Source organism: Corvus hawaiiensis, chromosome 4 (genome assembly GCF_020740725.1).
Source record: "Corvus hawaiiensis isolate bCorHaw1 chromosome 4, bCorHaw1.pri.cur, whole genome shotgun sequence".
Classification (NCBI taxonomy): Eukaryota; Metazoa; Chordata; class Aves; order Passeriformes; family Corvidae; genus Corvus; species Corvus hawaiiensis.
The window spans coordinates 67,895,531-67,915,592 of NC_063216.1; the positions used below are offsets into that span (position 1 = coordinate 67,895,531).

The following is a 20,062-nucleotide window of genomic DNA, read 5'->3' on the forward strand; positions in this document are numbered from 1 at the left end:
GCTTTGGAGAGTTCCAGTGTTTCAGTTCCAGTGCCTCTCACCCACCTCTTCTGAAAGGTTACGCCATTCCCTCCTGAGCACATTACTCTGGTAGTGCAAGTGTGGCTCTGCATACTTCACACTCTCCAAGTTTGAGCTGAGTTTCTCCCAGAAGCCTTTGGAGTTTTGGAACTGCAAAGTGTGTTGCAGAAGAAGCATGAATATAACCTGATCTCTTAAAGAAATACCTCATCACCCGCCCACTAAGTGACTGCAAAGATATGTGATTAATGTAGCTTCAAAACAATCTAAGTGAAAAAAGTTAAACCAAAGCGCTTCAACTAATTTCTCTTGATGGCATGGCAGTGGTAGCACTTACTCAAACTTGAGATCAAGATTTGGTGCCTGGAAAGAAATGAGTATTTCTGGGTCACAATTCATCTGACCTATTTACACGTTTGAGATGGGAAGAACTGCACCACAGACTACACTGGCCATATTGTCTAGACTTCCTCTGACCGTAAAAAGAGCCTTAGGCTACTAACTTAGATATAAATGTTTTTACATTTGGTCAAATAAATCCCATTTCAGGTTTCTAGTAGCTCCAAAAAGAGGAATACCACCATGGCCATGACAGCTGCAGGCTGCCACCATTTTCAAGCTGCATTAATACTTAGATTGCAAACATCCATTTACCAACCTCAAGTAACACTGCTTCCTCCCAGAAAAAAAACAAAATCCAAACACTTCCATAGCAATTCTAAAGCATTTGACTCTAAAGCTAAAATTAATTTAAACTCAGCTGTGCACAGGCAAGAGGAACAAAATCCGAACAAAACCACACTGGTTTCCCGAGCTAGTTCTTGGACTGGGTATAAAATTTGAAGCTGCTGTTTATAAGGTGGGTAAGATGTGATCATTGCTGAGGAAGAGATGAAATTAAGGCAATTCATTTTGACAGTTTTAAAAAAGAAGAGATGGTACAAGCTGTTCTCGCACCTCTTAATATACTATATCTCCCAACACAGACACTACAGTAATGACATTTGAATAAAGAGAAGTTTGAGTTCACAATATTCCTCCACCTTGCACTAACATATTGAATTTTGCTCTCTCTTCTCAACTATTCTACAAGAACAATAACTTTAAAAGAAAACCTCAAAAGGGGGAACCCACTTCCTACTATAAACTATAATTTGTCAAGGAAAATAAATCTCCAAGATTCAATCCTGCCAGCCACTTTCCTCTTGCTGCCAGTGCCTATTGTCACTTTATTATTGTAGCTGCAGCTTGGGTTTTGCTTCATGTTAGTTATATTTAGCAGCTGCAAACTAGGAGCACATATGGCACCATATGTTCACTCTGTTCGACCTAACTCATGAGATCTACAACCTACTACTGCAGAACGTTGCCTAAATGTTACCAATATGAAACCAGAGAAATATTAAATACAGCATGAGGGTATCATCTAGTGACCAATCCATGCAACAGCACCACCACTGCAAAACTGTGTTCAGGCCACACCAGACCTGGATATGTGGCAGAGGGAAGCAAGACAGAAATTTTCTTTCATATATGAAATGTCTAACAGGAAGTGGTAGACTTCAGAGTTGTCTGCTTTTAATCCCAAAAAGCTGAGTTGTACTAGATCTCATTTAAAAAGTCAAAAGCTTGAAGTAAAGGATTTTTAAAATTACATATATTGTTTCTTGAGGATCATCAGGACAAGGACTAGAAAGAGAAGGCTTCTTTACCTTAGGTGTTTATTCGGGAGACATTTCTAGAGAGTCAGGAATTAACACCTAAGCATGAACACCTAAAAGACATTGCACTACCAGAAGTCAAAGCCAGGCCTTATCAGTTTGCAATCCATGAAAAGCTCCCATGAAGCCTTTCATAAGTAGTGAGTTATTGACTGAAGATAGAGAGCTCTCTACTATACCCTTTGAAAAGATGTAGGGTGACAATTGCCTTCAAGAGGCCCATGTCTCTCTGGACTGTAGTGCTGTGTCTCCCCAGCAGTGATGGCATTCAGAGAGCTCTGTAACCAACCTGGCAGCTGCACAGGCAGCTACTCCTTAAAACATCACTCTGCACCTCAGGGGTTCAGCACAGCATGAGGGAGAAGCTCTTTTCCTGTTCTCTGACAACTTCTTGCACTATATATTTTCACTCTTCCCCTGGACCTCCTCCTATTTTCTTTATTTCCCTTCTTCCTCCTGCTTTCTCCCTTTCTGACTGAACTTACTTGCACCCCTGCAAGTTTGGTTTGTGCTTAAAAAGGGGGAAAAAATTAGACGTATTATTGCAATCCTTATGTAGAGCTTTTTGACAATTGGACTAACTGTTCCTCCTTTCTCAGTATATCTTGATGACCAGGAATTTAGTGATAAAAACACCTGATACCCAAATAGCACAAATTTTTTTTGTGAATATAGACATGGGCCTTCCAAAGGCTCTCAAAAACTCATGGGCTTGAGAACTCCAAAAAGTGTCTCAAAGTAACAATTCAGCATTGTTTATAGCATTGTGAAATGTCATAAAATCTTTGCAAAAGAAATACTACTTGTAGGACCAGATCTGTCACCAGGGTCTGACTCCAATAACATGCACCAACTGAAACACCAACTGACTACTTAAACTCAAGCCATGGTGGGTTTGGTGACACTGGTGTGGTACAAAACAGCCAGAGCATTAAACCTTACCCTGTGCATTAGCATCTTTGTCCTCATGCAGGAGTCAGAGCAATTTGCCATCAAAAGTAGCAGGAAATATTTGTCTTTAGCTCAACTCTGACTTTTTCAATCTGTTTAGGTTTCAGACAGAAATAGGAAATGAGTTCCACAATCAGGAAGTATAGCTGCTAAAGGCATGTGCCCCCAGGGGCTTGAGGTTCAATCTCAGACAAATTAAAGGCCTGCTAACTTTGACCTTAGTGAATTACAAGGATTATCTAGCAACAAATTTTCTCAAGGTCTGATTTTCCCAGGTGTCCCAGGTCCCAGGGCAGCCTTTCCAAGCAAAGAATGCAAAGCCCCATTCCTTGACAGAAACCCTATGAATGTGTGCAGCACTGCTGCAGAGTGAAAGAGCAGTGGGCAATTCCACTGATTTTTAAAAGATTCTGTGAACAGTCAATTTTTATGACTAATTATAAGCACGTCTTTAAAGACCTATATGGAACAACATTGTCATGTATCCAGAGTCTAATCCTGTGTGTTGCTGGTGTGTTTAAACTCCTCACTCTTCCCATTAGCTCTCCACAACAAACTGCTTATTAAAATCCGCTTTCAGATTTTGTAGGGGAGACTTAGGAAAATTTCAAGTATTTCTCTAAACTGGAGCTGAGGGAGTGGAATGGGAAGACGGGAAGAATCATTCATGTTGTTTTCAACGGAAAGTGCAATTTCCTACCCAAACAGCATGTGCTCTCCCCACACAGCCCACTGCCCTTTCCAGGCTGTGCAGGAATTTGTCTAGATTTAGTAGCCAAAGCCCTGACATAAGTGCAATCACAGGATGCTCTGGACAAAAAAAAAAAAATGAGAGGGTCACGAACCATCCACACTAATGGCAGCACAATGAAATAGCCCTCAAAGTGGGCACATGTAGACATATGTAGAAATCCTACTTGTCTGTTATGCCACCTCTGCCTTCAGCAACCAAAGCCATAAAGTGAAGTGGTACCAATCTGATTAACGATAATTAATTAGTGAATAATCCTCCCTGTTGAATAGAGGCGTCTTCAGAAAGGGAAAAAAAACCCCACCATCTTTGAGTCTGATTAACTGATATTTTAGTAAATGCATAAGTATTTCCAACAGGGTAATTTTCTGTTCACAACTATTCTTGAATAGGGCTGCATCATTAATATTTAGCACATTCCCAACCCACAAAAAAAGCAGCTACTAATCTCCAAATACAAATGTGGTTTTATACTGGAACTTACCTCTAACACAGGTAGAGAAATAATGTCTGTGGCACATATTACTCCAGGGACCACCTATAAATACAGAAAAATTATTTATAGTCTTATAATTTAGCAGAGAACATGGGGCAACTAAATGAATCCCCATCACCCATTTCCTTTGTGAAACTCTCTACCTAGCCAAAACGGTGCCCTCATTTAAAAAAAAACCCCAATTTATTAGAACGGTGTCACAGCAGAGAAATTAAAAGACACTATTTGCTCTAATTGTAAAGTCTTGCTTGAAGTTATTTTACTTCTGCAAACTTACTTGTAAATCGTAACTCTACTGGTTCTGTCTGTCCTGGAAATAACTGCATGATTTTGTTGGTTAAATGTATTCTGTCTTCATTATAAACCTCATATGATAAGGAATAAATTAATACTTCATTATGAAAACTGAGATATTTAACCATCCATTCAATTATAATAACTGTTCTTGGTTTTGTAAATGCTTTTATTTGTTGACAAAAAATTTGACTCATGGAAAACATCACAAAGGGTAAGACTTGGCAAACTAAAATAGGCATAAAGCACAGGTATCAATTTGGAGCATATCTATGAAAAGGTAAGACACACAAGCTATAGACTGTACTGAGGGATAAAAAACAGCCCCTCTAGCTATTAATTACAGTACCAGCTGTTATCTTACCCCAATCCAGTCATGCAGTGATGTGTAGGGCAGGAGTTTATCCAGGTTCTGTGTTTCTGGACACATTCTGCAGTACAGGGAGGCTGAATGTAATGTAAAAAGATTTATAAGGGCAAGATTGTATAAACTATCAGTTAACAAGAGTAGGCTTCACAGTTCCTTATCTGACACTTTTTAAGGGACAAATCCTGCTGCTGTCTCTGAAACAGCTTCCTCCATGGTGGAACTGGTCCCATTCTGTGCACAAAAGGAGGAAGAGAAGTCCAGATGGCTGCAGGGCCAGGTCAGCTGCTTGGCTACAGCTCAGCACTGCAGGGGTCCTTTGTGCAAAGACTGTGCACTGGCTAGACTGAGGAATCAGCTATTAGAAGAGAGTATCATGATAAGCCAAATCCTTTTGAAAAAATGGTTTGGGCTATAGCTAGGGGAGAATGGAGCTGAGGAACCAGTCTCCGGAGACCTAAAATAATGATAAATCCATTTGTTCCATTAGACAGAAGAATGCATTTGAAAAGTTTTACTGCCAGTCTGATTTTGAGATGTCTATGTATCTCCTAAACTACTGATACTGTCTCTCAATGCCACAAAATGCAGATTAGTTATCATAAATCATAACCAAAAAGTTCAGAAGTAAGAGTCAGTTTGTACTGCCATGGCCTCCCCTCAGTGTCAACTGGAGTAAGCAGGAAAACTCAGTATGCAGGAAAAGAAATACCTACCTATGATAAACTCCTGAATGGGGTCAAAAGAATGGCATGTTGACATGTTCTCAGAAATCCACCGAATAATCTGTCAGAATGAGAACAGGGAGCTTGTCATTTCTCTCTGTTTAAGTAAGCGTTGTAAGAGAGTATAGAAACTTTGGTTTTAGTAGTAACACTTTGCATGGAGTAGTGATAGAGACACAAATGTTTTCAGGACAGTCTGGACCAATAACAGGGTTTAGGGCAGCCCAGCTTATGAGACTTTTGGCACTGCCAGGTGAATTAGGACTTCTCTTTGGCTGATATCATTCATGCCCTGCCCCTGCTTTGTATATGACATCAGTCACTGGAAAATAATTTAGAGGAGATTCTTTTCCCACCTGCATTTCCAAGTCTTCTGTGTGTTGGAAGTAGAGCAGGGCACAGTGAAGAGCTGCCAATCTCTCATAGTCTCGTTTGCTCTTTTGTAGGAACTGCAGCAAGGCACTGTCACTGATGCTCACATCATACAGACTTCCTGCTTCACAATCCAGGGCTGTTGACACCCATGGGGATCGGATGGAACAGTTTTGTAATGTGTCAATTCTTGCATCCTCACCTGAAGAACATTGGTTTGAGAACAAAAAGGAGTAAGAACATAAAATTTGCCCGCTACCAGTATTACTCTTAAGACTCCTAGGCCCCCAGCAGTAAGAAAGATTCTGCCTCTTGCATTAGCTGCCCTGGTATTATGCAGAAGAGGAGTAGGAATGGTGTTGACAAGGAAAGCAGACAAGCACAGTCCATACTCAGTGCTCTCCTTCCCTATTGCTGACACAGAGAAGGTGTAGAGATTTGAGGCTCACAATGCTGCCCCAAGGCAAATCAGTGTACATGTGATGGAATAGAGCAGAGCACAAGGACAGTAGCACAAGTTCAACACTAGAATTAGCACCTACTGGGACGGCTTGTACAGGTCTGTACATGTAGAATGTACATGTACATTTGTAGAATCATGATACAAACTTCTATTGGTGGATCTCTTGCCATCAATCCCAATGGCCAGAACAGGAATGTTCTGCTCTATGATTACTCACTGAAGCATCTGACCAAAACCACTTTATTTATGCTAGTACTATTGTTCACCACCATGGTACAATACAGATACTGTATTTCAGACCGTTTGCATCAGAAATCAGGCCCACCATACATCAGTGATGCTTTCCACTCATTTTTAGCAGGACACTATTTCATTATGCATACAAAATAGGTATTAGCTTCCTGTGATGCTGCCCCTGCACCAGTTTCCACAATTTATGTCTCCTTCACCCAATCAGGACAACAGATTTCTGTTTTCAAACAAAGGCACCCCACTCTCAAAAATAAACCACTTCCCACGAAGATGTGTTTGTTGGAAATGAAGTAACACACATCTCAGATGAGACTCTAAATTAAATTGCATCAGCGTGATCAGGTGAAGGAAACACAGATTTCCTTTCCCCACACCCTCCAAACACACACATTTTGAGCAACTCAATTGGAGGAAGGAAATGTAAAATCAAATTTACATGTCCATGTGAAATTTGAAAACAGTGGAGGACCAAGAACCATGTGCAAAGCTGGGGGAAGGGAAACTATGAAACCAGGGCAGAGAATTTCAAATTCAGTGAAAGGTCTTCTTCCATTTCATAACAAGCAAGAAGTATGAAATATATGAAGTATGAAATATATAAAGTATAAAATGCCAGTTCAGATTCTGTCTAAAATGAAAAGTAGCAAAAATGTCATTCTTATTTTTTCAGTATCCTTCCTTCGTCAGAACACTGTGCAATAACGAAACATTGAGAAATACAACTTTCATGTAAAGAGATATGAACAAGTTTCCACAACAATGAAATTACTTAAAGCAGTTTTACTATACCTGTCAGAAATAAACTATAGCACAGCAGGTCAGGATGTTGAATGTTCAGGAGGTGCAGGAACTGGCCAGGCAAATAAGCAGCCACATAATAGTCTATTTAAAGAAACAACAGTGGTCAATTTAGCACTTGATCACTTATTTGCTTTAAGAGGCTCTTTCACATGATTCTCATCCTGGCCCACTTCTCTGTGAGGAATTGATTATATCTAGGAAATATAAAAGGAGTTAATTAAAAGCTGCTCTTGTACTAACACAGGAAACACTAGCAGTACATTTGGAGTTCTAGGGGACGATTCAAGAGACTTGAGAGACTCAAGAACTCAGCAGCTGGTGTCCAGCACAGATTCTGAGGCAATTTCAGAGGAAGCTGCCTACTAATAGTGAGGTGTTGCAATATCAAATGCCAATTACAGAAGTCATGCAGAAGAAAAGCAGCAAAATAACACTGCTACCTAAAGTTAAGAAAAAAAAATCCTTTCTTTTCAGAGAAGAGTTCGCCATTTGTCTCCCTACTGCAAACAGAACGGCAATCACACAGGGAAGTAACACAAGTAACCCACCAAGATTCATAAAAGCCACTTCCTTCAATTGATGAGATTCTGTTCTTTCTAGAGAAACTGTAAAAGTTTTGTTGTAACCTGGGGAAAAACAAAAATACTTTAAAAACCTCAAACAATAAACACCGTTTGTTACAATCCACCTATGACTTTATAGCTAGAAACTTCGGCAGTGCCCGTAGACTCAACGGGGATGTTTTACACTGTTTTATGGGGTTGTCTGCATGGACAGATTTAATCCATCCTAAACAGAGTTCCTGCACACTTAGTAGACTGGCACCTACACAGTGCCATTCTTTAGTGTGTGAAAACCAGCCATGCACTGCACAGCCTATGTTTGTGTTTAAAGAAGCATTCCATCCCAGAGCAAGCTTGTGTAAAAATACCTTTCCCCCCGCAAAAAAAAAACCAAACACAAATCCTTTACATAGCTGTGTTTCACATTTTGGTCTTTCAACTGCTTTAAAGAATTTCCACTTCGTTTATCTGCATGCCCTATTGCTCTAATTTAGTTCAGCTCCGTTTATACAACGGCCAATTTCAGACCTGCTGTGTTTGCATGGGCTTTGCATCAGCACAGTTGTTGTTTTAATCTAGACTTGTACCACACTTCTGGCACTCAGTAAGAATGACACAATGCCATCAAACTTCCTCTGGCTCTGAGAAAAGCTGGAGATTTAAGTAACTAATGATGTCATGATCAGGATGCTACTTAATCATGTGTGGAAATTCAGTATAAGATCCACAGTTTACAGGACCATCAAGGGAAAAAGTCACCAACAGCAACACTACAGATGAAGAGGTGTCAAAAGATAAAGCTTTTCATACAAAATACTGACTGAAGTTAGCTTGCAATGAGTCAGTATACTCTCCATCATCACTTTGTTACTTGCCAGCATGAGCACATGCGAGCTAAAACCAGCACTGCAAAATTCAACTGCAACATCGTGACTTCTCTGTTTATGCTGCAGTGACTGTTTTAACACAGGTGGGAAGCCTCCAGTCGAGATTACAGAGGTTGCAGAACAAACTGAATTCCTTACATGTCTCCAAAATATGGCTTATGGACCCAATACACCCCTGTTTCTGTGGGTCACTGCAGGACAATTACTAAAATTCTCTTGTACAACTGATGAATCTTACATGAAACCACAAACAGCTCTGCACCGAACAACTCCATTCCACAGAGGTCATTTCAGATTTAGCTAGTCAATGTCACCATATTTATCCTAGCTTCCTTCTAGTACAGATCAGGAAGTACAAGAGCCATGGCTGGCTCCAAGCAATCCAACAACCCTTTGGCTACACATCAGGTGCGTCTGGGGAAATCAGCCCTTCACAGCAGTGCAATGCACTGTGTGTCACACCCAAAAAAGACTTCTCCAATTTGTTAATGCCTTCAAGAACACAACAAGGTAGTTCACTCAATCCCACAACGTTCCATCAGCAAAGCAACATGTTGGTGCAGCTCTTACACACAAGAAACATCCTGGCACACGAAAGCAAACAGTTAAGGTAGAAGAGAGACACATTGTGCACTTGAACACAGTTATTCTGTACTATGCAGCTTCTCAGCTGAGAATAATTTGCCTCTCTTGTCCATGTATCAAATAAGAAAATCTTGATAATGAGAATTGTTATTCTGATTGGAATAAAACAATGTCCTTTATTATTTTAAAACAAAAACAAAGGTCTTAACTTTAAGAGCTAGAGCACCACTTACACAGCAACTATTCTTAGAGTTGGGTGTTGCACCTCTTGCTGTGAAAATGACATGCTGAACTGGAATTCTAAACAGACATTCAAGCTAAGAGCTGTTTGCTCTATTTCCCATACAAATGCCTTATGGCATGAGTACAATACACCTGCAAGCTCCCACAGATTTCATTGATGTCTGTGCTCAGCACGCCGGAAAGTCTGGCTAGAAATAAGGGACCAAATTAATAACTTACAAGGCCACTGGTTTGAAGCTACTCACTCAGCATCAGGCAGGAAGTCTACAGCAGGAAAGTCAACTCTGCAGCTAAAGGCAGCTGCTGTCTTTAAACACCAGCCACAGTAGTTTATTGTCTGCAGACTTTGGTAGTTATTTGTTTTGAAAGGCATTCTGTGACTCTTTCAGAACACTGACAGTCTCCAAAATAAAGCACACTAAATTAACAAGTTAGTCTTACCTTTATGTAAAAAATATATGGAGTACATGATCTCATGAGGAATATCAGAGGCTAGACTACAACACACACACAGGCCTCCTAAAAAGACAAAATAAGGAAAGAAAATTCACTTGTCCAGCTGAATATCTAGACATCTTTATACTGTACAAAACTAAAGCAAGACTGTTTCAAATTAGAAACTAAAAATAATTTCTCAAAAAAGGTAAAGATTACAGGAATATCTGTTATGGACTCTAAACATCATTTAGCTAATGAAGCAAAATCAAGAAAGAACAGAGAAGTCAGTCTGGCATGCTGGAAACCTGGGTCCTGACATGGCCAGTTCTTCCCTTTAGGGGAAGTACATTTTAGCCCTTCCCAGGAGAAATGCTTGCAGCCAGAAAACTGATCAAGCCTTTTTCTCCACAGACTGCCTCAATCCAGATATCTTCTGTTCACGAGCTGTCAGATATGCTCAACAACATAGTGAAGCACAGTTTCTTTGCTTTTCAAGTAATCTCATATTGGCAGCAGCATGAATACACTACTAGAGCTTTCTCACACCAGAAGTGATAGTCACTTCTCCCCTTTCCAGCCCAAAGAACTGTTAATTCCTTTTTCAGGAGAGAAGTCAGTCGTTGGGACAAGTTTATTTCAGCCAGGGTACTGCATACAGGAATGTTTCTCACTCCCAGCCTAATTATACATTAGACTGATCCTGTTTTGACCCCACTGGATGGTAAACCTGCCTTCTTCTCTTATAAAAACTTTAATCCCCTTACTCTGATGCTTTGGCATTCATGTTAGAAGCAGCTTCCAAACCACATTATCTGAATACAGTTGGAAAAGCTCATCCACAAATATGACCACTCACCTTTTACCTTTATTGAAAGTTTATCATTTAAAAGAAGAAAAGAAAGTAATATAAATACAGGTACTGTGGTGTAAAAAAAATAAGGATGTGTATAGAAGCTATACAGAAAATGCCACAGTACAGAAAAAGCACAAGTACAAAAAAAGCACAGCTACCAATTTACATCATTTGATTAAATGCCTCAGTATTTCACACCACAAGGCTGTTCCATAGCTGTGATACAGATATGGCTGAGACACTTCACACTTCTGCCTTCTGGGGAACGTAACTACTTTCTTGAGACCCAATTTTTCTTTCTGCTTATTCTTAGCTGACTGAATGTTGTTTGATACAGTTTTGCTTGGATATTTGATTCATTCAGACAACAGACAGGGCATTTTGCCAGAGCACTTGGCTTCTTTCAGAACATGCATAATTTTTAAAGTAGCAGCATCAGGACTCATGAGGAAGACTGGAAAAGCTCCAGCAACCCACAAGGCTGTTTTATTATCAACAGCTCCCTTCCAGCACTGTACATTTCTTTCTTGTATGCTGGAGGCTACTGTGTACACTGCTCTATAAAATGGCACAACATGCAAGCGAGCATGTTCAGACTGAAGTGTCAGTGGGCAATGTGCAAGCTGACCACAGAAACAGCAGCTATGGGGGATTAGTAACAGGATGTGCATCTTTCAACTCAACAGTTTTGGTCCATGTGTCAACAAGCTGAACTACAAACAACCAGAAATAACAAATGGTGCTTCATTAATACAGGCAGAAACATGGCAGCCTCAGACCAGCAAGTGTCCAAGCGCTGTTACACCTGACACAGTTCTGGCAATCCCAGTAGAGCAGCCAGAGACTGAGAATACACCACAGACTCATTTCCTACCCTTAGCAGTGCTCTCTGCAAATTAGAGCTGGGTTGTGCTGCTGCAGGGAAAGCTTGTTAGCCTGTCGCACCTGTATGGTAAGTGTTTAGTGTGAAAAGCCAGATCTTCCACACTACCCATTTCAAAATCACTTGCAAACAGTAAAAGCTGTAGCTGAATGTCTCGAGGTGAGAAGACACGTGAAAATATACTTAGATGGACATTTATCTTTCCAGAAATAAAAGGGAAAAAAGATCTTGACCACAAAGGTCAAAAAAAAAAAAAAAAAAAAAAAAAAAAAGAAAAGAGAAAAGAAGGAAGAATTTTAAAATTAAGTTCTACTCCTATTCAGGAAACGGCAGTTACAGCTCTGGCACTCAACAAAGTCACCCCACTGAGACTCTAAGAGTCACCTATGATATGCAGACATTAAGTTTCCCCTAGGAAACTTTAATTTTAAATTCTTCATTTCTGTTCAAGCAAAAACTCAAGACATGAGGCTGTAACAGCATCTCAACAGGGCATCCAAATGCCACAACTCAAATACAACATTGCTCCAGGGCATTTTGTCTAGTTGTACTGACTTAGAAGTGACTTGCCTTACTTCAGCTATCCAAACATCTCTCATTTAGACTCCTATACAGCTAACAAAGAAAGAAGGATTGAAACAATCACCCTCTGGAGATGCCTATTTCTCTCTAGAAACATAGTCCAGATGCCTAACTTTCAGGCAGATAGTTAGGTGATGGTAATCCAGTGCCTATTCCAGTGCTAATCCAGACCTCTTACTGCCTGCATTTTTTTTAATACTGAGCAAATTTAATAGAAAAATATTTTTAAAGCACTAAGAGAAAACATAACAGCACAGTGTTTCCTTAATAACCACTGAATTCTGGACATGCGAAGTTAATTCTGAGACTGGAACTGCTTGATCTCAGCTACTCAAGAAGTACATGGGAGTATTTATCTGGAGAGATTTCATCTGTGCTGAGTGTAAGGAACAGAGCTATTTTTCTGCTGTGGAACTGAGAAGTGAGAAAGGAAAAGTGATTTCATTCAGAGTTCAGATTGACAGGAGCCAATAACAGTTTCATAAAAATGGGAAATTGCATGGAATATTCCAGTCTGAAGTTTTGCCAATTATGCTTTGCCAGGGATGGCCGAATGGTACAAGGAGGGATTCTGGCATTAATATCAGAGGTGTGCTAGCAGTCCCGCAGAAGGTACAGTCTGCACCACAAAGAACTTGCAGTCCAGTCTTGCAAATCACCACTGAGGCACAAAAGGGAACTTTAGTGTGATTACCCACAGTGTTCTTCAGCAACTAGGTATGGTTTTAGCACCAAAATAACTTGCTCCAAACTGTTAGTTACCCAAAATGACATGTGCAAGGTAATCCTCAGTTTCAGGCAACATTCAAGGAAAAGCCACATAGAGTAAACTCATTTAGTCACTGCAATTTTCAAATTATGCGTTTTACAGTAAGTGCAGTGAAAAGCACCTGTGAAAGGTTCCACACAGACTTTAAACATTGTGTCACCAGACAGAAAAAAACATTTTATTTCAGAGTAACCAAATAAGAGTCTTGTTGGAGGATGACTGAATTTCATCCTAAACTCAAGGAGGTGTTTCAATCTGAATAAACTCCAGAGGACTTTAGGTTTAAAAGGAAACATATACACAAATCAGTAATATTTTCCATTATTGGACTGGCTGTTTATATAAGAAATTGCCTTGCTAAGAGAGAAAAAGCATAATCTACATTTGAAAGATAGAAACTTGTCTTTCTCTTACTTCTGATTCCTTCCCTCTACTCTTTATAAGTGTGCAGTTTGCCTTGGTAGGAGAAAAACCCATGTAAGGAAGTTGTATTTCACTTGATTTGCATTAATGGAAATTTCAGTGCAAGTGGCAGACAGCTCAGCAGTTCACTGATGTGCACAGCAGGCTTTGGGGAGTGACATGTAAAGCCTCTCCTGCAACACTTCCCGGTACAACTCTCCTGACTATTCAAAGGTTAAACAGATACCATCTCTGCCTGCCTGTGTGGTCTAATTCAGAAGCTGGAAAAAGCTGTGATGAACAGGTACCTCTTGAGACCAGTTTTTAATGCAAAAAAGTTCATGGCATACATTAGGATGGAGGGAAACTCCAAAATCCTAAAGGTTTAACAAACATGTTAGGTTTTAGTTTAAAGAATCATATATATATACTAAATCCTTGAGTAGCACATACCAAGTTTAGTATCACATACTTGGGCCCTCTAAACACCACATACTAACAGCAATACGAAACTCTTAAAGCCTGCATTGCACATGCTCTGTGTACATATGTCCACTCTGTAACACAAATATATACTAGATCAGAAACCCAGACAAAACCTTCCTTGAATTTACTTTCTAACACAATTCTGGTCAGCTTTAACATTAGATTGCTTTAATGTAACACACAACACCATACTTTGGTGTTCTGAAACTGACTGGAAAATGCTACGGTGTTCTTAGGCTGAGATATTTCACTAGAGGAGGGCATGGTACCAGCTCTTTGAAGCTGGGCTACTAAAAAGTTTCTGGGTGACTGTTTTGTTGTTGGTGTTGATATGTAAAACCCTGGGTACTTCAGCTCAACTTCACTGCAGCTTTCAGAAGGTAAAATTTATTAAGGCAAATAAAGCACAGTTGCCTTCTCCCTCTCCTCACAGTTACCTGTCAAGTATGCTCTAAAGGAATACAAATCTCACACTCACATTATAAATGTTTGTATTTTTGTGTGGTTTTCAATATTGTATGAAGAAAATCAGTAATCAATTAGGACTATACTGCATGATAATTACTAGTGGAGGTAATTTTGACCATATTTGTATTTGTTCATTACCTGCTTTACTTGTAAAAACTTGAAGGTTCAAAGACTTAGATGCAACATCTTGATCTTGACAGTAATCATATCCAAAATTCACAAGTCTATGAGCAAATAAAGATGACTAAGTAAATCACTTCATCCACAGAGATTTATCACAACAAAAATATCACCAGAATAGTCACTATGTAATCAAAATATACTAATTAAATTATAATCAAATGTTCTGTAATGAAAGTTAAATTAGGCTTTAACCAATTTGCTCAACGCTGTTAGAAACAAGAATCTCAAAACTGCACACTGTTATCCATCAATTTATAACATACCTGACAACTTCATATTCACTTACTGCATTGTCCAGCCATTCCCATACTTTGAAGTGAAAGCAAATTCTCATGACATACTGTAAATCCAAATACTTGTGACACTGATAACTCAAAGGTTTTGCAGACTAACTGTACAGCCCATGTCTGTAAAGCTACATTTTAATCTGCGATACGGACACTACTTTCAGTGGAAATGCTTGAAAAGAAAAGCACAAAATCACACTCACACAGAATTTGTTATACCATTACATTTTCAGTCTCATGCTGCCTGTGCTTTAATGGTCTTATGTATCTTTAAATTTACAAAGCCTATTTTCACCCTGCAGAACACCCAGCAGAAGATTGTAGTCAGTCTGCTCTAGTTTTTGTGTTGCTGGGTGGGTTTTTTGTTTGGTTGTATTTTTTTCCAGAAAGTATTTTGACCCTGTAGGGATTTTCCCCTAGGTCTTCTGCAGTAATTTTGAAAAAAATAAAATAAAGTAAAATACAGCACTGAAGCTCTTACAAGAGCTGTGTTCTTTCAGCACCAACTGCAAGGGGATACACTGCCCTTTTATAGGGCAGCCTGCACATGCAGGAGCACCACACTGGGCCTCATGCACAGCATTGAGGCATTCTGAGAGCCACAGCTTGGGCAGGGTAAAACTCAACTACCTTCAGCTACTGATACCTGACCTAACAGCTCTGGCCTCCCTTTTTATTCACAAAAATACACAGGCCCTTTTGGAATGTAAAGATCAATGAGGATTATGACAGAGTTAAACCATCCTGACTAGATTTTTCCCTCAATTAAAAGGGAGCCCTCAGGAGACAAGCTCAGATGCAGTCATGTGCATGGCAGACACAGAATCAGACAAATCTTCGTCTTTAAAAGTGCAGGCTGATGGAAAGAGCATGCTGGAGGAGAACAGAATATAGGCAGTGTCTTCACAGGCTATAAAAAGGAGCTACTGGTTTGGTTAACTGCCCAATAAAACTTGCAATAGCAATTAAAAATGCAGAGCTTCCCTTGACAGAAATTTCGACATCACCATTACAACATGCCCAAGGTTAAAACAAATTAATTTAAATAGGTGTAGCATACTCAGAAGGTTTAACCTATAGCTAGAGACAAATTGCTCTTCAGACAAATAATTTTTTAAATGGCACTAAGAAGCAGTCAAGGATTAAATTACTTTTTACAGTTGACCCTGATGAAAATAAGAACTGGAGGTCTGGACACAGTTTTCGTGCTATTCTTATGTTCCAGTACCATGCAAGCAACTGCAAACAAAGATATTGTGGCTTGGACAAATTTTACATGGGTTTGTAAAATGTTACCATGTATATTAAAAAGAAAGCAAAACAAAACATTAAAAAACCAAACAACTTACTTCAATTGTGTGTCATTTACAGCAATATCCAGGTGTGATTCCAGCTGTTAAACAAAAAAGAAAATAAACTTGTTCTTTACAGAGGTCAATATACTCTGTTTAGTATTTCAGACCAGTAAAATGTGTCATAGTCACATTTCACCAGGTTCAACATTTTAACAAGTTTATTTATCCTCCTCTAAATCCTTACAGCCACTTCAAAAACCCCCATAAAACAGATTCTCTTTTAAAAAGAGAAAAAAAATCACTGCATTGCAGGAATTTTCAGCCACTGGGTCAAAGGTCTAGTAACAATGACATGTTGTAATTTTTATGTTCTGTTCTTTGTATTTTAACTGCAACAAACGTTCTTGTCACTTAAAACTGACAAAAAATCAGTACACAGTTTCTTTGTCTAGTGCACTTGATAAGTCTGCTTTTTCAAAAGCTGAGTATTAGATCAGAATAGCGTCATGAGTGTCACTTACTGCCTTCTAGGTCAATAAAAGTGTAATTCCACTAAAGTTACCATACTGTGGCAAAATCTGAATCTGACTGAATGTATTCTTGATAAGAAACTAATGCAAAAAATCCCCAAAAACAAACAGAAATACAAACCCCGGTTTTCCTATGAAAAAGTTTCAATGATAAAAAAGGCAAACAGATCTCTGTACCAGTACCTGGAAAACATAATTACATCCCACTAAAAACCATTATATAATAAAATACTCATAACTTACTATTGAGTTAAAATTTTCATCAGGATAAAACTGGACACACCTTAAAGTACTCTTTGATTCCTGGAATTAAAAAGGACATGTTTTTAAAGTAAGAAAGTATATTGTATAGACTGAAAAGTGGTTGGATACTCAGAACCATTCTTCACACTCAAACTGCTTTGCTAACAGATATGCAGAAGCTAGGGGACAAAAGAATTTAAAACCACATATAATCCCTCACAATAGCACAATGACATGCTTCCTTCCTGTCCCAGATCATTATCTGCCAATCATATATAATTGCGTGGGCTCTCACTTGAAGCACAGCAATACATGTCTCACACATTTTAGAAAGTTTAAAAAATATTTTCCATATCTACCTATATGGCAAAAAGAACTGTATCTTACTTTGGCCAGCTCAAAAAGGGTATCTCTGAAACAAAAACATGAATACGTTTCTCCATCACAGTTCACTTCCTGTTATTTCCTAACATTCACTTTTTTCATGGCTAAGAAGAGTAAATAAAAACCCTTTTTTATTTACAGAGAATGCATCAGGTGCAAATAGCCCCTCAGACAAAATAAAAAATCCAAACTCTAAGAGTTTCAGAGTTTCTTGCCAAGAACCTGTCCTCATTTGGTCACTCAATAAGTCTGCATACAAAATACTTTCTAGATGTGAATTCTCTAGAACAGAGGTATTACGCTCAACAGTTTTGGATAGATTTAGATAGTTTTCAATAATAGACTTTTCTAAAGCAAAAAAAAAAAAATTTACAAGCCCACCTTTTTTATAGAAAGCACTAAGACCAGAAGTCTTCTTGCAATTTACTAAGCACAATAGCAGCTAAGGCAAGTTTGGCTTCTGCTTTGGGTTATTTGAGGCAGGAACAAGACAGACCATCCTAATGAAAACAAACTCCTACTTCCTACCCCACACACTCAAAACTTCACTGTCTCTAGACAGGCAGGAACAAAACTGCAAGAATGACTTTCATCTCACCTTTGGAACAATGTAGAAGAGTCTTTGTTCCATCATATCCCACTGTGCCCAAACGAGGTCATCTACAACTTTGGCTCTTGGTAGCTGACCTGACTTTTGAATCACCTAGAGGGAAAGAATAAAAATATTAGAAACCATCAAATAAGGTTTTGTAAAAATTATGCACAGTCTGTGCTTTAAAGAGAAAGGCAGTCAGAGAAGAGGCACAAACAGTAAGGAGCTTGGAAGGAACAGACTCCATCTCAGCAGCACGAAGTCCACCTTTGTTGTGTGCAAGGTGCTCAGTTTAAAGAGATCGGAAGCACAGTTTTCAGGGTACACCTACTAACAAATCTTTTCTTTAAGGCTTCCTTGCTTGCAAGAAATCCACCACTTAAACTACTCAAAGTGAATGAAGAATAGCAGCGGCACCCTTCCTCAGAGAGGAGAGAAATACCACAGTTAGTTCAGATTCAGCTACATTAACTACTGAAGGAAGATGTATCAGCTCTAAAAGAGATTTCTATCCAAAGTCTCAGCCATTTGAGAGAGAGGACTGGAAGTAAGGAAAAGACTAGAACTATGGAAAACTGTTGGGATTGTATACATGCACACTTGAATGATATAGGGAGGTTTAATTTCAACCAAAACAAATCTGTTTGTCTGAAGGACATCAGATCAATCTGTTTTCTGGTTATACTTAAGTCTTTACTCCACTACTGTAGTCTAGCATATAAAACCCATCTGCTTTAAAGGTCATGATAAACTGAGAAAACCATGAAAGATTGTAAAGTGACCAAAGTCAGGTCCTTAACTTTTCCTTCAAAGCCTACATTCACCTCCATAATGCAAAACATAGGCTTTGAGGACACAATTATTTACTATATTAGATGAATGTTTATTAATAGTAAGTCTTTCAAGCAGAGCATCCACAATTAGTTGATGACAAATTCATGTTAAAAACAGAAAAAGAGATGAGGGGAAAAGAGATTGGAAAATTCACTGTACTTGGACTGTATCGAAGTTTTACATATTTTGTTCATTTGTTTTTTTAAGTGAATCCTTTACTGGGTTCACACAGACTCACAAAAGACAAGGTTAGGAAGGTGACTCTGAAAATATTTTAAATGGTTGCAAATACTTTAAATGGTTTAAAAATGAATAAACACTATGTTTACTCCCAACTTCCAACATACAGAAGAATTCAGCAACACATAAAAAACCCAATAAAATAAGTAACTTTCCTCATAGATTACAAGGTGTAAAGTTTTTCAATCAGCTTTGTGGTTACCTGCATAAGTTGCCATACTAATCAATGTTTTCTTTATAAACTATGTGTTGCCCAAGTATAAAACTACAAAAGCTTTCAGCTAAATTAATTAAAGTAGAAAACCTCATACCCAATGATTTTTCAATCTTACCACTTTGTGTTCTTCTTCTGCAACAACACGAATGTCAAATTGTTCAATATCTTTAAAATATTAAAAAAATAATTACAAACAAACATTTTCAAATGCTTTTATGCAGCTAATTACACAAGCCCACCTCTGAGAATTCTGTAAGAACACTTTAGGGCCAGGAAAGTTCAACTCAGTGTAAGAGGAAATCTGGGATACATGAGCACAGGTGCCTAGACAGAGATCTGGATTCTCTTCCTTTCCTCAGCTGAGAGTGGCCTCAGCCATAACACCTTGTGGACACAGTTCCCTGCCCAAATCAGTACAGCACAGGCACGAAGAGCAATGACTGGAATGTGCCCAACCAAGCCAAGGAGCACACGTGGAAAGAAAGAGTCTGCAGAGCTGCATGCCCATGTCTGAGACTATCCCTGACCTGTTTCACTTCCTATCACGAATACCCCTCACAGTCCTTTCCAACACAAAATTCCTTAAAGTTATCCGCAGCTGGCCTGCATGAGAAGTGCAAGATACACCCAGCAGATCTTGTGTTTCTGTTTAGCTCTGTCCACTTCAGTCTACCCAGGTTTGGTGTCTAGCTCAGGGAAGATGGGCCTCTCCAAGGGGATGGGAAAGCAATCTCACTCTATAACAAGAAGGAAAAACCCAGCCTTTTCCAAGTGCCCATCTTTATCCATTCCCTGCCATTAGATTAGGCTCAACATGCAATGTTAGCTGAATCCAAGGAACTATTGTCCCATTGCAATCCCACTTCACATGTTAAGTGACAGTC

General features: G+C 39.0%; 1 protein-coding gene across 3 annotated transcripts in view; it reads right to left on the reverse strand.

Annotated features, from left to right (window-relative positions):
• The window catches only part of LOC125324305 (gamma-secretase activating protein), a 46,190-nt gene that overhangs the window by 17,312 nt on the left and 8,816 nt on the right, over positions 1–20,062 (reverse strand). For all 3 annotated transcript variants that reach the window (XR_007202919.1, XM_048299960.1, XM_048299958.1), the window contains exons 8-20: positions 19,294–19,343; positions 17,894–17,998; positions 16,912–16,971; positions 16,193–16,236; positions 14,512–14,597; positions 9,934–10,011; positions 7,763–7,840; positions 7,203–7,295; positions 5,683–5,900; positions 5,318–5,387; positions 4,599–4,681; positions 3,929–3,982; positions 46–171 (exon numbers count right to left, since the gene is read on the reverse strand). Coding sequence is in view for 2 of the 3 variants with exons in the window: in XM_048299960.1 (XP_048155917.1) it covers positions 46–171; positions 3,929–3,982; positions 4,599–4,681; positions 5,318–5,387; positions 5,683–5,900; positions 7,203–7,295; positions 7,763–7,840; positions 9,934–10,011; positions 14,512–14,597; positions 16,193–16,236; positions 16,912–16,971; positions 17,894–17,998; positions 19,294–19,343 (1,145 nt within the window). In the remaining variant the exon portion in view is untranslated. The remainder of the gene's footprint in view (positions 1–45; positions 172–3,928; positions 3,983–4,598; positions 4,682–5,317; positions 5,388–5,682; positions 5,901–7,202; positions 7,296–7,762; positions 7,841–9,933; positions 10,012–14,511; positions 14,598–16,192; positions 16,237–16,911; positions 16,972–17,893; positions 17,999–19,293; positions 19,344–20,062) is intronic.